The 18,165-nt window shown below is 35.4% G+C and overlaps 1 protein-coding gene across 2 annotated transcripts in view; it reads right to left on the minus strand.

Annotated features, from left to right (window-relative positions):
• The window catches only part of LOC148952709 (E3 ubiquitin-protein ligase MARCHF5-like), a 43,186-nt gene that overhangs the window by 12,080 nt on the left and 12,941 nt on the right, over nt 1–18,165 (minus strand). Inside the window, exons 3-4 of one of the 2 annotated variants that reach the window (XM_089088053.1) lie at nt 7,875–7,989; nt 4,208–4,335 (exon numbers count right to left, since the gene is read on the minus strand). In XM_089088053.1, the coding sequence (XP_088944179.1) occupies nt 4,208–4,335; nt 7,875–7,989 (243 nt within the window). Of the gene's footprint in view, nt 1–4,207; nt 4,339–7,874; nt 7,990–18,165 lie in introns of both variants that reach the window. The other variant, XM_089088052.1, reaches the window with a different exon arrangement.

Below are 18,165 nucleotides of genomic sequence, written 5' to 3' on the forward strand. Positions count from 1 at the left end.
CATCCGAACTGCAAATAATGGTAAAATATTCAAACATTAGTAGTCATGACTGAAGATACAGACTAGGAAGCTACTTTTTTTTTAGCGAAGTCGACTTTTCTTGTAGTCTAAACTTGAAGCATCTTACAAAAGTTCACAATTATGTACAAGGGCAATCAAATTGGGTATTTTGTGATGCCTGACAATCGACATGTTTTTCAAATTTCTAAAATACCGCCATAAATTCCCAATCACTTCAGCCATACGTACAGAAAAGCTAGAAAAAAAAAATCCAAACCATAGTCCGAATGGGAATTACGAAACTCCCTATCGAAATTCCTATAGGGAGAATGGGAATTTCCAAACGTCTGAACTAACTCTTAGCACAGATTATCTATTAGGTTTCACCAGATATCTCATTCCTAGCAAAATACGAGGGCCGACGTGTTCGTCAATTACACTGGCTGTCTAACACAACTTGCCCGCCCGAGCAATGGTACACAATAGGTGCATTTTCGATCTCTATGGGTGTCTCAGTTCTCTGTTCGTCTTATTTGATGTTTTCGTTGGCCGGTGAACTGAGAACAGAGAACTGTGAGCGTTTTTCTTCACAGTTCTCGGTTCTCTGGCGAAGACTATCCACCAGAGAACTGGCTTCTGAAGTCAGTTCGGTCTCTGTTTAGATAGAAAAAATTCGGTTGCTAGAAATGAAGATTGCAGCAAAAAAATTGGTAAGCGTTGCTATTTACTATTTGTACTTTTATAGTCTATGCTCTAACTCAAGTAATCAATTAGCTCTCATTACCACATGTCTACAACTGTGTTTTAGGTCACTTCATGAGAATTTTACCTAAAGGACTGGAAGTCAGTGGCTGTTCAAACATATTTATAGACGTTTATGTATTTCGACCATCAGTAAGTTGATGAAAGTTCTCTTATTAGTTATCACGGGAATTGGATAAAAGGGCAGAGCCAAGCAGACATTTTAGGGATAATTAGGACCATAGTGAGATAGGCTAGGGTGACGCTTTTGAATTTTACGCCTCATCTTCCTTAATTTCCGTTTTCGATCTCAGTTCTCTGGTGTACCAGAGACCTGAGAAGGGCGAATAAAAACATCTTTTTTGTCAAACCAGAGACCTGAGACCAGAGAACTATGACCAGAGATCGAAAACGCACCTACTGTCATTGGATTGGATAACGCTCCAATCGCACAATGTCATTGGACACCGTCAACCTTTAGGAAGCCAAATAATCTTAACGACTGGCTTTTGAGGTTTGCAAAAATATTGAAGTGAAAGATCTGCGTAAGCATCAATATTTTGTAATCTTGGCTTCCATTAAATAGAAAATAAATATCCCTACTCAAGGCTAAAACTTCTACATTTGAAAAGCTATATTTTTTAAGTACCCTACCAGGGACAATAGAAATGCTGTCTAAAATTTCTTAATTATCTAATTTTTTCTATAATTTTTTACTTTATAATTTTTATTTTAGAAAATTAAAATTAGACAATTTTCTAATTTTCTAAAAAAAATTTCTAAAATTTATAGCTGTATCTTTTAAGTACCAGGGACAGTGGAAACGGTGTCTAAAATTTCTAAATTTTCTAAGTTTTTTATATAATTTTTATTTTAGAAATTTAAAATTAGACAATTTTCTTATTTTCTAAAAAAATTTCTAAAATTTCTAAATTTTCTAAAATTATAAAATTTCTAGCTGTATTTTTTAAGTACCAAGGACAGTGAAAATGGTGTCTAAAATTTCTAAATTTTTTCTATAGTTTCTAAATTTCTACAGTTTCTAAGCCGTATTTCTTAAGTACCAAGGACAGTGAAAATGGTGTCATAAATTTCTAGATTTTCTAAATTTTTTCTATAATTCTTTATTTTATAATTTTTCTAAAAAAATTCTAAAAAATTTTCTAAATTTCTAGCTATATTTTTAAGTACCAAGGACAGTGAAGATAGGGTATAAAATTTCCAAATTTTCTAAATTTTTCTATAATTTTTTATTTTAGAATTTGTATTTTATAATTTATACTATAATTAAAAAAAAAATCCAAATTTTCTAAATTTCAAAAATTTCTAGCAGTATTTTCTAAGTACCAAGGACAGTGAAAATGGTGTCTGATTGTTTAGATTGGTTAAGTAGAAATTTACACAACCTTACAACTCGAAAAAATTAGAACAAGTCAGGAATCTGTTTGGTACTTGTATAATATACCCCCAGACCACTCAAGTTGTTCACCCATTGACGCACTATAAACTGGCTTCTTTCACTAGTTTCTTTCAGTTTAGAATGAGACAAGACAAAGAGAAGTGACATATTAGATAGGAAATATATAATTTGGGCTATATATTTACACATTAAAGGGGGGGGTAAAGTATTTGGACAGTGTGAAGTTAGAAAACTATTCTTACTTCATAATATGCAGGACAATTGTACCTAACACACGCGGCTATACTTAACCCCCCCCCCCCCAATGTGCAAATATATAGCCCAAATTTGTTTCTAAAGCGTTATATTTTAGGTATATTTCAAATCAATCATATTTAGGTATATTTCATTAGGATTAACCTAACTTTACTTCTTGAGTGGTCGGGGGTACATCATACAAGTACTATCTATTTTGTTTTATAGAAAAGAGTTCCGTATGTAGTTGTTAGTACCAGCGGGTGCTAAATATAAAAAAATATACTTTGACAAAAAATCAGCAAAAAATGGGCCAAAGACATATCGCATCAAACCACTCAAGAAGGTGTAGTTTCCTTCAGGAATCGACAGATTGTTTATGTTTGAATTTTTATAAAAAAAAGCTTTGTCAAGTTTAACTAATTAGCTTCTCATATTTATTTTTATGGTTCAATGTGGTAACACTGACGAAAATGGGATATTGCACTAAAAACTTTCGAATTCGGAAACAACCGAAAGAAAAACCTTAGAAAATTACAGTTTTCAGGTATGGATGATAAGAAAATTTGTATTTGCATGTCTTCGGCACTTTTAGGATATATAGTATTCTAGACTAAATAATGAACATAAAAATGCACTGGTCAAAAAAATTCGAAAGAACTAGAAGAATTTACGTGAAAACTAGTGAATAAAAAATAAGCTCTGACGGGAAAAATTGATAAAATTTTTATTAAAGGAAGCAAAAAAAAAAAAAAAAAAAATAGTCTAGATATTTTGATTTTACAATTTTCATTTTGCAGCAGGAGAGTAAAATATCCACATGAAGAGAAACTGCATTTTAACAAAACAAAAACATTAGAACAAAGACAAAACACACAAAAAAAACACACAAAAAAAGATAATTTTTATTCTCTTTATAGAGAACCAAAGAAGAACTATGGTGTACCCAGAGTTTGTGATTCTAGAACAGACTGACAGTTCTATACCGAGGTTAACGTTGTCGCGAGTCGACAAATGACTGTCGAAAATAATAAACGCACAGAAAGCTTCAAGGGCAGGAAAAGGGCTGAAAAAAGAAAAAAACTGGCTTATATAAGCCCGTTAATTTTGATAATAAAATAAAATTGTTAAAATACGAATTTTATGAATTTTGTTAATAAAATTTTAATAACGTTAATACGTTAGCCTAAATTAATTTAGGAAACATATAACAATCCACTGAACTGATTAAGAATTCAGGTTAAAACCTCTAGTCTTGGCAGTCAAAATGTCGGTTTTGGCTAAAGACAGAGAGAAATAAATAAAAATAAAGGTGTTAGCCCACAGAAGCACTTCCAAAGTAATATTTAAAGAACACAGATAAAATAGAAAAATCTAGAATAAATATGCCATGAAAAGCCATAAATGAGAGCAAATGACACCCCCCCCCCCCCCCCCCCCCGCCGGTAGTAAAAAAGACATTTGAGGTTTTATCCATCAAAGCACCCTACTTAGCGGTCCTATGTCAAGCAAAAAGTTCAATGTCTAGAATAAAGCGAGACCTCCATATGAAAGGTCTATGAAGTGTATTTGCAGCAAAAGCATATCCAGGATTTTTCTTCGGGGTGTGGGGTATATTTTTCAGGGGGTTTGGTTGAAGTAACAAAAAAATTTAAATACCAATGAAAAATTTGTTTATATGCATGTTTGTTCTGTTTTTGTGATTCAGATACAAATTTCCGAGGGAGAACGGGAGGGGGAAGGGTCAAACCCAGAACACTCCCCCTATATACGGACTTGATTTATAGTATACTGTAAATTTTTAGAAAGTACTTGTAGAACGGTGATAGCTCCATATGACAACGCAAGCCAATAAACAGAACCAGCTACTGTCAATGGAACAACGTAGGTCATCAGACGTCCCGTCTTGTCCTCTATCCTGCTAAGACATCGCAAATAAGCTGCTAAAAAAACGAAACAGCGTTAAAGCTAATCATGAAAATGGGAATAAAAGCGTTACATTATATGGATATTTAAAAGAAAAAAACTATAAAAAGAGCCACTCAGATTTCCAAATACGCTAAAAAGTAAAACAAATAAAAGCATAGTAAGTCAGATAATGTCATTTTGTCATGATATAAAAAGCTGTCCCCAAATAGTTGTAAAATATGTCATGCTGCTTTTTTATGCTTTTCAAATTTTCACTATTTTTATGCTTTCATATTTTGTTCATTTTTTACTATTTTTTCCTTTGTTTCATTTTTTTCAAGTTTTTTTTTTTAATTCTTTATGTTTAATTTCATACAAAATTTTTCTAGTCTCGTTTTTTACTTCAATTTCTAGTCTCGAGAAATTTAGACTTTTCTGGGAAGCAGAAACAAAAAAAATTTTTTTTTTTTAATTTAAATTATTGAAAAAAAAACATAATGAGTTTTCAATAGTAAAATGAAGTATTTTCGTTCATTTAGCTTAAAAAGCTATATATCAAAATGCCCCAAGTGATCCTTTTGCCCAATATGTGCCCCAAAAAAACACTTTTATTGACCAAGAATGTAATAGAAGTTTTCAATACGGTATTTTCACCTATACAAAATAATATATAACATATATTATATATTATATGTCTTATATAAGAATATATAACACTCTTTGCATCAGTTTTACGACACTCTTAGGGGGTTAGGATCAGAGGCAATTAATTTTGGAAACTCAACTATTACCCAATAAGCTGCTTTGAAGCACAGTTCATATATAATCCAGTATGATCATTCTCTATCTCACCCATTATAAAAACCCGGACCGGGGTGCGAATGCTCCGGAGAACGTTTTTGCAGATATAAACATAGGCAAAGTCAGATTAGCGGGAATACTGGTTAGTCTGTTTCCGTCTGTTTCCATCAAAGCGCATTGAAACAATCGGAAACAGACTAACCAATATTCCCGCTAATGCAGAAATAAGTGGGAGGAGCTTTTTGTTCGCAACGAGAACGAAGACCAGAAATGATCTGCGATAAGCTTACTGGTATATTCTGTCTACTGTGCTTTGAAGATACTAACTGACAATTTGGGCTGTCCATTTGATATGGTAAACAAGCCATTAAGCCTAAGCAAGAATCCATTAAGTCTTAGCAGGAGTTTCAAAGCACTGAGAACTACGTACTTTGCTAGTACCTTTCGGGTAAGTCCCTAATTGAGAACAACTATTTGATTCATTTTATTTTAACAATTTTATTTTATTAACAAAATTCACTTTAACAATTTATTTATACCCTAAGAACAATTTATTTTGGATTTTTTTTTTGCAGTCTAGCCTACTTTATTTTCTATTAAAATGGAATTTTAAGATGCCACGTGAGACAAAAAAAAAACGCCTGATCCTGCTGCAAGACCAAGAAGAAGAAGAATTTCCTGTTTAATATTTTCGTTGTATGTTCAGTTGTATATTCTGTATATATTTTTCTTTTTTTGTATGGTCGTTGTAAATTGGATTTATCAACTACGGCATGGCGTTTTATCTGATATTCTTTAATGACCAGTTTCTAATTGTGTACTTTTTAGTAGCACGTTTTTGGACATCTTCTAGTTCTGCTGACATATAAGCAGTGTTTTGAGTTTGAGGACCCCAAATGAGTTTGAGGGAGAGCAATACTCGTGGATAGGCCTGATGTAGGTTGTATGCGCCAGTTTGTTTTCGTTGTATGCTGTATGTTTTTCGTTGTATGTTGTATTGGTTTCGTTGTATGTTCGGTTGTATATTCTGCATATATTTTTCTCTTTTTTTGCATGTTCGTTGTACGTTGGATTTATCAACTACGACATGGCGTTTTATCTGATATTCTATAACTGACCAGTTTCCAATTGTGTACATTTTCAGAAATTTTCTTAGAAATTTCCATGTGAAGAAGGTTGTGCAAGCAGTGATATTGAGATTAAATTAAAATAAAACATACTTTTCGAGGAAATCTATGTTGAACATTATAAAAAAAATGTCGAAACGTCCCTGTAAACGAGAATAACAGCATAAATTTTGTACATTTTATCTATTATTTAAGATTTGTTCTTTAGCTTTCATGATTATCAGCTTTATCCATTTTTTCTGAGCTGATATGTTTTTGAGAAATATACTTGAAATAAAAAAAAATCAATGTTGAAAAATTTCAATAAATAAAAATAAAAAATTCAGTATTTGGTATGAATTACTAAAGAGTTTATGTTAGACTTCATGAATATGAATTTTCCATTTTTTTTTTCTGAGTGAAGCACAAAACTTTATTTTGTCTAACTTTTTAACAAAATTTCTGAGCATCTTGCTCCAAAAATACAAATAGAACCCAAATTTTAGCCAAAACCTTCCATAACATATTTGTTCTTTAGTAGAACATGTCTCGGAAAATTGATGCAAAAATGACCTGTTCGTATTTTTCCTCGTATTGAGATTATCATCATCCTGTAACTATATGCACCAAGTTACATAGCATGACTTTTGAGAAACATGGGGAATTCATGATGATATTTCTTTTTTTTTTTGGTAAATTAGTGTATAAGTAGTTGAAGTGATCCTTTTTTTTGGGTCATCCCAAACACGCTAATATGCGTCGGGACCTATTTTGATATTGTTGGTATTATATGCAGTCTTTTTTTTTTTATGGAGATTTGTATGTTGTTTTTTTTGTGACCCATTTGTTAATAAAAAAAAAAAATACGTTTTATGATCCCACTGGCTACACAAGACGTTTGGGAAAAAGAAAAAAAAATACAAGGATATATAATTCAAAGTATCCAAGAAAACAAGGGTAAGTTTCCTACGAGTTTATTTCTTATGCAAATGAGAGGTAAGTTTAAACTTAACCCCCACCCCCTAATGTGCAAATATATACCCTGAATTGGTATATATAGGGGTGGGGGTAAAATTCATTTCCGACAGAAATGATTATTATATTCGTAAAAAGCATAAAAAAGCATCGAGTAGTATGTTCACTTTATTCGTAAGTCAATAATATGAACTACCGAAAATTTACCAGAAGATTTCCCTCTGAGGTTTTCAGGTTGACCTGGTGTAAAAATTGTGACATATGATTTCACCTCCTCTTCCTAGAACATTCCTGAATTTCCCTAAATTTTAGACTTGTAACCAGTTTTGGTTACATAATATGTTCAATCTTCATATAGCCTATTTCTCTTGTGCAGCTTGTTCCATTCTTTCTCAGGGGAGGAGAGACACACCCCTCTCCTCAAGACTTTACGCCTAATAATTTTTTTCTAATTTCGACCTTAAAAACACTAACACCTTTAATCCTGCAACAATAGTTTAATAAATTATCTTTTACAGCTGGTCTTGTCCAAATGAGGATAAATAACACTATATGGGGCTTGGTAGTGGCAGTGATTAACGGCTCTGCTCCGGCTATATTTTTACTTTTCATAAAAGAGCAGGTTAGGCAAGCTTAAAATGGGGTGAAAATCTACAAAAACAAATAAATATTAATGGAAAATGGCTTACGGTAATCAGTATAGACGACACTGTATGGGGCTCTGCATTGGGAGCAATCAACGACTTTGTCCCAGCTTCCTTTTTGTTTCTCATCAATCCAGCGTTGGATACAAGCATGATGGACCTAAAAAAAAAATATTCAGCTGTCATCTCTCTCCTAATCACTTTTGTCACTTTTCGCAAAACACTCAGATTCTGATTCAGCACTAAAAATGGCAAGAATTTTTTTTTAATTAATTAAAAAAAATTTTCCGAAAAATAAGTTTTTCAAAGAAAAGTAAAGGCCATTTTAAACTTAACCTCAGCAGATACAAATAGCAGTAAATATTAAAACTAAAGAAAGCCAGCAACTATTATTATAAAATAAATGAAACCCAAAACCACCAGAAACTAAATCATCAATGATACCAAAAAACATACAAGCAATGATATAAATTAATAAATAGATCTTAAAGCTAGTAATGCTTAGATTGAATATGAAAATCTAGCTTAAAACTAAAACAAATATTTTGATATTAAATTATAAATGAAACTTAAAACGAACAGAAATTAAATAAACAATCAATGCGAACAAAACATACAATATATATTAATGTAAATGAATAAATAAATCTTAAAACGAGTGAAACTAATTGAATATGCCAATCAAGTTTGAATCGAATAAAAATAACTACAAACAAGAGTTTGGGTATCGTCTCACTGCAGAAGCCTAAAACCTACTGCGTCATTGGCGCTTTACTGAAAACAACTCTTTGAAATATTTTCACTTTTGTAACTTTAAGAAATCAAAAATTAATTAAGATTTTAGGGAATAAATATCAGAATATGTATATTAAATTGACAATGCACCTTTTTTTTCAGTAAGCTCATTTGAATTTTTTTTTCAGTAAAGCACAAATTATATTCTGGTTTTTAGTAAGCATAGGGGTTTTGGACCCTACTCACATTAATATACGTTCGGTTTGAGTTTGAATTTAATATTTGTCTTAATTTTTGTTCGTTTTGGGTTTCATTTATTTATTGATACTGATTTGGGGTAGTTGTAAGCTTGGTATATTATATGATAGTCCGGACGCAAGGTTTTGAAAATGTGAACCATACCACGACGGAATGGGGCTGCTAAGAGAATTAGCCTACCCTCCGCCCCCTAAATTGACCATGCGGACTCAAAAATACCAATGGCACTTGCTTGCGAGTGGTGGAATACTCCGAAACTTGACATTTTATTATATTTTGGTGTTTCATGCAAGAAAATACATGTTCCACAAAGTTTGAGGTGCAGTTTTCCGCTCAAATAGAAATGCCTAGAAGCCATAGAATGTTTTCATAACAAACTAAAACGATTAGTTAAAAAAAAATGGCATAGTTAAAAAAAAAAAAAATGGAAAAACTTTATGAGTCTTGAACAGTCTTGGAAAGTATAAACAAAATCAAATTGAATATTAGATATATAATGATATTAATTGTTGAAAGATCAATCAGTTCAAGTTTATTTTTCACTGTTATTTTTATTTTCATTTTCAATGCTGTAAGAACTGGAAAATAATAAATTTGTACTACTACTACTACTACTAACAACTCATCGCAGCACCAAGCCGCCTGAGGCCAACACAGCTACACACGCTCCTCCTCCACCCCAATCTATTCAAAGCCTCCCATTTTACACCCGCCCACGAAGTTCCCATTTCCTTTAAAAATTTTCTTTATGACGTCCTCCCACGCCAGACGGGGACGACCTGCTTTCCGTTTAGCCCTAGATGGTTGGTCGACAAGAACAACCTTCGGCAATCTGTCATCCTTCATACGCGCAATGTGCCCTAGCCAACTCAACCTTTCTTTCATTATAGACCTAGAAAGCGGTATTGAACCACATTTTTCGTATAGCCTATTGTTTGAAATACGGTCAGTCAGCCGGGTACCCAGAACAATCCTTAAGCAATTCCTCTGGAAAACATCTAGCAAATCTTCATCCGCTTTTCGGAGCGTCCATGCTTCAGAGCCATTTTTGACCACTGTCATCACTGTAGCTTCTAATATTCTAATCTTGGTTTGCAGACTTATCTTCCTATTCTTCTAAACTTTCTTTAATTGTGAAAAAATACCCTGAGCCTTGGCTATTCTACTTTTAACATCTTCACTGAACCCACCATCTTTAGTAATAATACTACCAAGGTAAGTGAAGCTGCCCACATGATCAGTCTTTTCATAACCCAACATCACCTTTTCATCTTCACTTAGTCCTAGCCTTAGTGACTTAGTCTTCTTAACATTAATTTTCAAACCTATACTAGCACCCTGAACTCGCAAAACCTCTAAAATTTCATTCATTTTGCTCACACTTTCATCTAGGATGCTTAAATCATCAGCATAATCCAAGTCCAGGAGACTTTTTCCTCCCCATTTGATTCCGTGGTCTCCCATTGCCTTTCCTATGCTCCTCAATACAGTCCATCAAAATAATCCATATAAAGGGGGATAGAACACAACCCTGCTTAACTCCTGATTTAATACAAAACCAGCTGCTAACGTCACTTCCTACCTTAACCGCAGCAGTGTTATTCTCGTACATAGCACTGATCACTTTCATGTATTTGTCTGGCATACCAAACCAAGATAAAACCTTTACTAAAGATCCTCTATCAACAGAATCGAACGCTTGCTCATAATCTATAAAACTGAGGACCAAAGGTGTTTGAAAACCCAGGCACATCTCAATTATTAACCTACGAGTGAAAATTTGGTCAACACATCCTCTACCTTTTCTAAAACCGCACTGCTCTTCTCTTAAAACTTTGTCTACGGCATCTCTCAGTCTAAAAAGTATCATATTACTAAGTAATTTGCTACCTACAGAGACCAGACTAGTGCCTCGATAATTACTACACTCATTTTTATCACCTTTCTTATAAAGTGGCTTAATTAAGGTTTTCCTAAAATCGTTAGGAACTTCCCCTTTTTCAAAAATCATATTCATAATCTTCAGTAACTTATTTCTAACCTCAGAGCCACCATATTTAAGAGACCCATTTACTACCCTATCAGCACCTGGAGCCTTATTATTCTTTAATCCTTTTAGTACTGTTGCTAATTCCTCCTCACAAAACAAATCTTCCTTCACATCCAAGGTATCACAAACTTTTTCATTTTCCTCTATATTTTTTTCCTGCAACTCTATCTCGGTTAAGCAAGTTCTCAAAATGTTCGGCCCATCTCGCTTTAGCTTTTTCCTTATCGCTAATTGCCACCCCATTCCTATCTTTAACTGGGACAGGTCCGGATTGACTACTACCTCTCAATTTGTTAACGTGCCAGTATAATATTTTACTATTATGCCGTCTAGCTGCATCTTCCAGATCCTCGGCAATTTTATCCATGGCCTCCACTTCACACCTCCTTAGTTCATATTTCAATGCTTTCTCCACTTTCTTTACATTTCTTTTGTTTTCATGCGATCTATACGAGTAATTCGTTTTCAGTGAAGCACCAATGACGCAGAAGGCTTTAGGTTTTTACAGTTAAAGAAGGGGGCAGTATCCAAATTTTGCTTGTAGTGAAACTATATTTGTCTTGACCAATATTGAAAAGAACTAATAAATTAAACTAAATATTTGATGGATAATGATATTAATTGCTAAAAGCTCATCAGTTGAAAATTTTGCTGTAATTTTGATATTTATTTTCAATATTAAGTACAAAAGAAAACATTTGTAATATAATTCGTTTTCAGTAAAGCGCCAATGACGCAGTAGGTTTTAGGCTTCTGCAGTGAGACGATACCCAAACCCTTGCTTGTAGTTATTTTTATTCAATTCAAACTGGATTTGTATATGCAACCTATTTTTCGCTCGTTTTAAGTCTCATTTTTTTATCTAAATTAATATATATTGTATGTCTTTTTTACATTGATTGTTTATTTAATTTCTGTTTTGTTTAAGTCTATGTTATATTTTAATATCGAAACATTTGTTTTCGTTTTAAGCTAGAATTTCATGTTCAGTCTAAGCATTACTCGCTTTAAGATCTATTTATTCATTTATATTATTACTTGTTGTATGTTTTTTTCTATGATTGTTTATTTAATTTCTGTTAGTTTTGGGTTTTATTTATTCTTTAATAGTAATTTCTGGTCGTTTTGAGTTTGAATTTTAACAGGTATTTGTATCTCCTGAGGTTAAGTTTAAAATGGCCTTTACTTTTCTTTGAAAAACTTAATTTTTGGAAATTTTTTTTTAATTAATTTTTGTTCGTTTTTGATTGAAAAAAGTTTCACGTTTTTTTTGGCATGGGGGGGGGGGGGTGCTTAATTCCCGAGTATTATTGACTAAAAAACGGATCTAGAACTTTAAATTTAAAACTAATTAGGCTTTTTTCAAAGTCTAAACGATTAACTCTTTTATAAAAACCTTATATATTAACAATAGACAGCTTGCATAACTTGTGGAGAGCGATTGACAACAATGAATGGATTGAAAAAATAGCTCCAATAAGGGGGTTTTGACCATTTAACTTGCTGACACAAAGGGATCACGGCTGTTTGGAATTGACCTTAATAGGAATTTGTGTGCCAAAGCAATTTTGCATCTATCACAGAGTATGTATTTTAACCTTATAATTGGATAATTATAATAGATTTCCTATGTGTTCTTCCCACACAAAACCCCTTCCCATAAGTTATAAACCCCCTTTAATAAGTTATGCCCCAGGACATAACTTACAACACCTACCCCTGGGCCCTGGTGGGTTGTTTCGACACCGGAGTTTTTGTTATCAAAACTTTGAACTATGTTAACAAAATATCTATCTTAAAATTTTTATCTGATGTATTTAGGGCTTGGAAGAGGGAGGGAGTCTAGTTTCCGTACAATTTCTTTTTAATCTGAAACGGAGAAAGAGAGATGTCATTGTACAATAATACTAGCCCTCTCTATAGTTTATACGATTATTCTTCCATTAGAAATAGTACAACGGGTTTAGATAGTACTTAAATAACAGCCCTCGCGCGAAGGGCTTTGGGGGAGTTGTAATCCTCGAAGACCTAATTTCCAGAATTTAAAACTAAATTTAATAAAATGGCTGTCTTAAAATGTTGATTGAATGTGTTTGGGGAATAGGTGGGCGTGAAAGGGGGGTTAGTTGCCCTCAAATCACTTTCGACTATTACAAAGGGCTCTAGCCGTCGGAATTTCCAATCGAATGAGCCTTTTTTGAAGTTTCTATGACACCGCCTTCTATAAAAACCTTATATGCCCCCAGGGCATAACTTAAAACCCTTGCCCTGAGGCTTGTGGGGGAGTGTCCTCCTTAAAAACATATTTTCCATCAGAAAATCAGCTACGCTGAGCGAAACAGCTGTCTCAAAATTTTGATTGGATGTGTTTGGGGAAAGGACGGGCGTGGGGGGGGGGGGGCGAGTTGCCTTCCAAACACTTTTGACTATTAAAAATGGCACTAACCCTTTGAATTTCCAATTGAATGTGCCTATTTTGAAGTTTCTACGAGAACGCCTTCTATAAAAACCTTATCTGCCCCCTGGGCATATCTTAAAACCCTTGCCCTGAAGGTTCCGGGGAAGTGTTCTCCTCAAAAACATATGTTCTATCTGGAAATCAGCTAGACTGAAAAAAATGACTATCTCAAAAGTTTGATTGGATGTGTTTGGGGAAATGATGGGCGTAGGGAGGGGGGCTAGCTGCCCTCCAATCACTTTCGACTATTAAAAACGGCACTAGCCCTTTAATTTCCAATCGAATGAGCATGTTTTGAAGTTTCTACGACAACGCCTTCTATAAAAACCTTATACGCCACTAGGGCATAACTTAAAACCCTTGCCCTGAAGTTTCTGGGGGACTGTCCTCCTCAAAAACATATTTTCTATCTGGAAATCAACTACGCGGAACAAAATGGCTATCTCAAAATTTTGAATGGATGTGTTTGGGGAAATGAATGGCGTGGGGGGGGGCAGTTGCCCTCCAATCATTATCGACTATTAAAAAGGCTATAAGCCCTTTAATTTTCAATCCAATGAGCCTGTTTTGAAATTTTTAATACAGGACCTTATTTAAAAACCTTAGATGCCCTCATTGCGCTACATCAAACAACTGCGCTGAGGGTTTTGGGAGATTGTTCTCCTCAAAAACATATTTTCAGTTTGGAAATCAACTGTTCCGAAGAAACTGGCTATCTTGAATTGTTGATTCGATGTATTAGGGGGAATCATGGGCTTTGGGGGGGGGGCTAATTGCCCTCCATTCATTTTCGACTATTAAACAGAGCACTAGCTTTTTGAATTTCCGATCGAATGAGCCTTTTTTGAAGTTTCTACGACAACGCCTTCTATAAAAACCTTATATGCCCCAAGGGCATAACTTAAAAACCTTGCCCTGAGGGGTGTGGGGGAGTGTCCTCCTCAAAAATATATTTTCTATCTGAAAATCAACTACGTTGAACAAAATGGATATCTCAAAATTTTGATTGGATGTGTTTGGGGAAATGATGGGCGTGGGAGGGGGGGGGGGGAGGGGGCTAGTTACACTCCAATCACTTTCGATTATTAAAAAGGGCAATAGCCCTTTGAATTGCCAATCGATTGAGCCTGTTTTGAAGTTTCTACGACAACGCCTTCTATAAAAACCTTTTATGCCCCCAGGCCATAAATTAAACCCCTTGCCCTGTGGGTTGTGGTGGATTTTCCTCCTTCAAAACAAATTTTCTATTTAGAGATCAGCAATGCTTAATAACATGTCTATCTCAAATTTTTGATGGGACGTGTGTGGTAGTAAGAGTAGCGTGGTCTAGGGGGTAGGGGCCTATATAAGCTTTCTGACTATTAGAAAGGACACTATCCTTATTAATTTTCAAATGAATGAGCATTTTTTGAAATTTTTGCGACAACACCTTCAATAAAAACCTTATATGCCCCCAGGGCATAACTTAAAACCATTGCCCTGAGGGTTGTGGGGGAGTTTCCTCCTAAAAAATATATTTTCTATCTGGAAATCAACTACGCTGAACAAAATGGCTATCTCAAAATTTTGATTGGATGTGTTTGGGGAAATGATGGGCGCGGGGGGAGGGAAGGGGGCTAGGTACACTCCAATCACTTTCGATTATTAAAAAAAACACTAGCTCTTTAATTTCCAATCGATTGAGCCTGTTTTAAAGTTTCTACGACAACGCCTTCTATAAAAACCTTATATGCCCCCAGGGCATAACTTAAAACCCTTGCCCTGAGGGTTGTGGGGGAGTGTCCTCCTCAAAAATATATTTTATATCTGGAAATCAACTACGCTGAACAAAATGCCTATCTCAAAATTTTGATTGGATGGGTTTGGGGGAATCATGGGCGTGGGGGGGGGGTAGTTGCCCTCCAATCATTTTCGACTATTAAAAAGGGCACTAGAACTCTCGATTTCCCATCGAATGAGTCCCCTCTGAAGTTTCTATGACGATCCCTTCCATATGAAGTGGTTGTCGTTCCATATGAAGTGCCAGAGGCACTTCATATGGAAGGGGTTGTCGTAGAAACTTCAAAAGGGGATCATTCGATTGGAAATCGAGAGTACTAGTGCCCTTGTTAATAGTCGAAAATGATTGGAGGGCAACTAGCCCCCCCCACGCCCATTATTCCCCCAAACACATCCAATAAAAATTTTGAGATAGCCATTTTGTTCAGCTTAGTTGATTTCTAGATAGCAAATATGTTTTTGAGGAGGAAAATCCCCCACAGCCCTCAGGGCAAGGATGTTAAGTTATACCCTGGGGGCATATAAGGTTTTTATAGAAGGCGTTGTCGTAGAAACTTCAAAAAAAGCTCATTCGATTGGAAATTCTAAAAGCTAGTACCCTTTTTAATAGTCGAAAATGATTGGAGGGCAACTAGCCCCCCCCACGCCCATCATCCCCCCAAACACATCCAATCAAAATTTTGAGATAGGCGTTTTGTTCAGCGTAGTTGATTTCCAGATAGAAAATTATTTTTGAGGAGGATACTCCCCCACAACCCTCAGGGCAAGGGTTTTAAGCTATGTCCTGGGGGCATATAAGTTTTTTATAGAAGGCGTTGTCGTAGAAACTTCAAAACAGGGTCATTCATTTGGAATTCAAAGGGCGTTTGCCCTTTTTAATAGTCAAAACAGGCTCATTCGATTAGAAATTAAAAAGCTAGTGCCCTTTTTAATAGTAGAAAGTGATTGGAGTGTAACTAGCTCCCCTCCCCCTCCCCCACGCCCATCATTTCCCCAAACACATCCAATCAAAATTTTCAGATAGCCATTTTGTTCAGCGTAGTTAATTTCTAAGTAGAAAATATATTTTTGAGGAGGACACTCCCTCTCAACCCTCAGGGCAAGGGTTTTAAGATTCCTTGGGGGCATATAATGTTTTTATAGAAGGCGTTGCTGTAGAAACTTCAAAACAGGCTCATTCGATTGGAAATTAAAGGGCTAGTACCCTTTTTAATAGTCGAAAATGATTGGAGGGCTACTGCCCCCCCCCCACTCCCATCATTCCCCCAACCACATCCAATAAAAATTTTGAAAGAACTATTTTTTACAGCTTAGTTGACTTTTAGGTATAAATTTCGTATCTGAGTAGGAAACTCCCCCACAACCCTCGGGACACAGGTGTTTAGTAACGCCATTGGGGCATATATGATTGTTATGGAAGGTGTTGTCGTAAAAACTTCAAAACAGGCTCATTCAAGTGAAAATTTAAGGGCTAGTGCCCTTTTTAATAGAAGAAAGTGATTGAAGTTCCACCAGCCCCCCTCCCCCCACGCCCATTATTCCTCACCCTATATCCCCTCAAAATTTTGTGATAACCAGTTTGTTCAGCAGAGTTGATTTCCAAATATAAAAAATATTTTTGAGGATGACAAACCCCCAAAACCCTCAGGGAAAGGGTTTTAAGTTATACCCTGGGGGCATATAAGGTTTTTATAGAAGGCGTTGTCGTAGAAACTTCAAAATATGCTCATTCGATTGGACATTCAAAAAGCTAGTGCCCTTTTTAATATTCGAAAGTGATTGGAGGGCAACTAACCCCCCCCCCCACGCCCATCAATCCCCCAAACACATCCAATCAAAATTTTGAGATGGCCGTTTTGTTCAGCGTAGTTGATTTCCAGATAGAAAATTATTTTTGAGGATCATACTCCCCCACAACCCTCAGGGCAAGGGTTTTAAGCTATGCCCTGGGGGCATATAAGGTTTTTATAGAAGGCGTTGTCGTAGAAACTTCAAAACAGGCTCATTCGATTAAAAATTAAAGAGCTAGTGCCCTTTTTAATAGTAGAAAGTGATTGGAGTGTAACTAGCTCCCCTCCCCCCCCCCCACGCCCATCATTTCCCCAAACACATCCAATCAAAATTTTCAGATAGCCATTTTGTTCAGCGTAGTTGATTTCTAAATAAAAAAATATATTTCTGAGGAGGACACTCCCCCACAACCCTCAGGGCAAGGGTTTTAAGTTATGCCTTGGGGGCATATAAGGTTTTTATAGACGGCGTTGCTGTAGAAACTTCAAAACAGGCTCATTCGATTGAAAATTAAAGGGCTAGTGCCCTTTTTAATAGTCGAAAATGATTGAAGGGCAACTACCCCCCCCCCCCACTCCCATCATTTCCCCAAACACATCCAATCAAAATTTTCAGATAGCCATTTTGTTCAGCATAGTTGATTTCCAGATAAAAAATATATTTTTGAGGAGGACACTCCCCCATCACCCTCAAAGCACGGGTTTTAAGTTATGCCCTGGGGGCATATAAGGTTTTTATAGAAGGCGTTGTCGTAGAAACTTCAAAACAGGCTTGTTCGATTGGAAATTAAATGGCTAGTACCCTTTAATTTAAGGGATAATAGTCGAAAGCGATTGGAGGGCAACTAGCCCCCCCCCCACGCCCATCATTTCCCCAAGCACATTCAATCAAACTTTTGAGATAGCCATTTTGTTCAGTGTAGTTGATTTCCAGATAGAAAATATGTTTTTGAGGAGGACACTCCCCCACAACCCTCAGGTTCCTGGCGGCATATAAGGTTTTTATAGAAGGCGTTGTCGTAGAAACTTCAAAACAGGCTAATTCGATTGGAAATTAAAGAGCTAGTGCCCTTTTTAATAGTCAAAAGTGATTGGAGTGTAATTAGCCCCCTCCCCCTACACCCATCATTTCCCCAAACACATCCAATCAAAATTTTCAGATAGCCATTTTGTTCAGCCTAGTTGATTTCCAGATAGAAAATATATTTTTGAGGAGGACACTCCCCACACAACCCTCAAAGCAAGGGTTTTAAATTATGCCCTGGG

This window comes from Artemia sp. Qi Xiang Cuo, chromosome 4 (assembly GCF_049724085.1).
Source record: "Artemia sp. Qi Xiang Cuo chromosome 4, ASM4972408v1, whole genome shotgun sequence".
Classification (NCBI taxonomy): Eukaryota; Metazoa; Arthropoda; class Branchiopoda; order Anostraca; family Artemiidae; genus Artemia; species Artemia sp. Qi Xiang Cuo.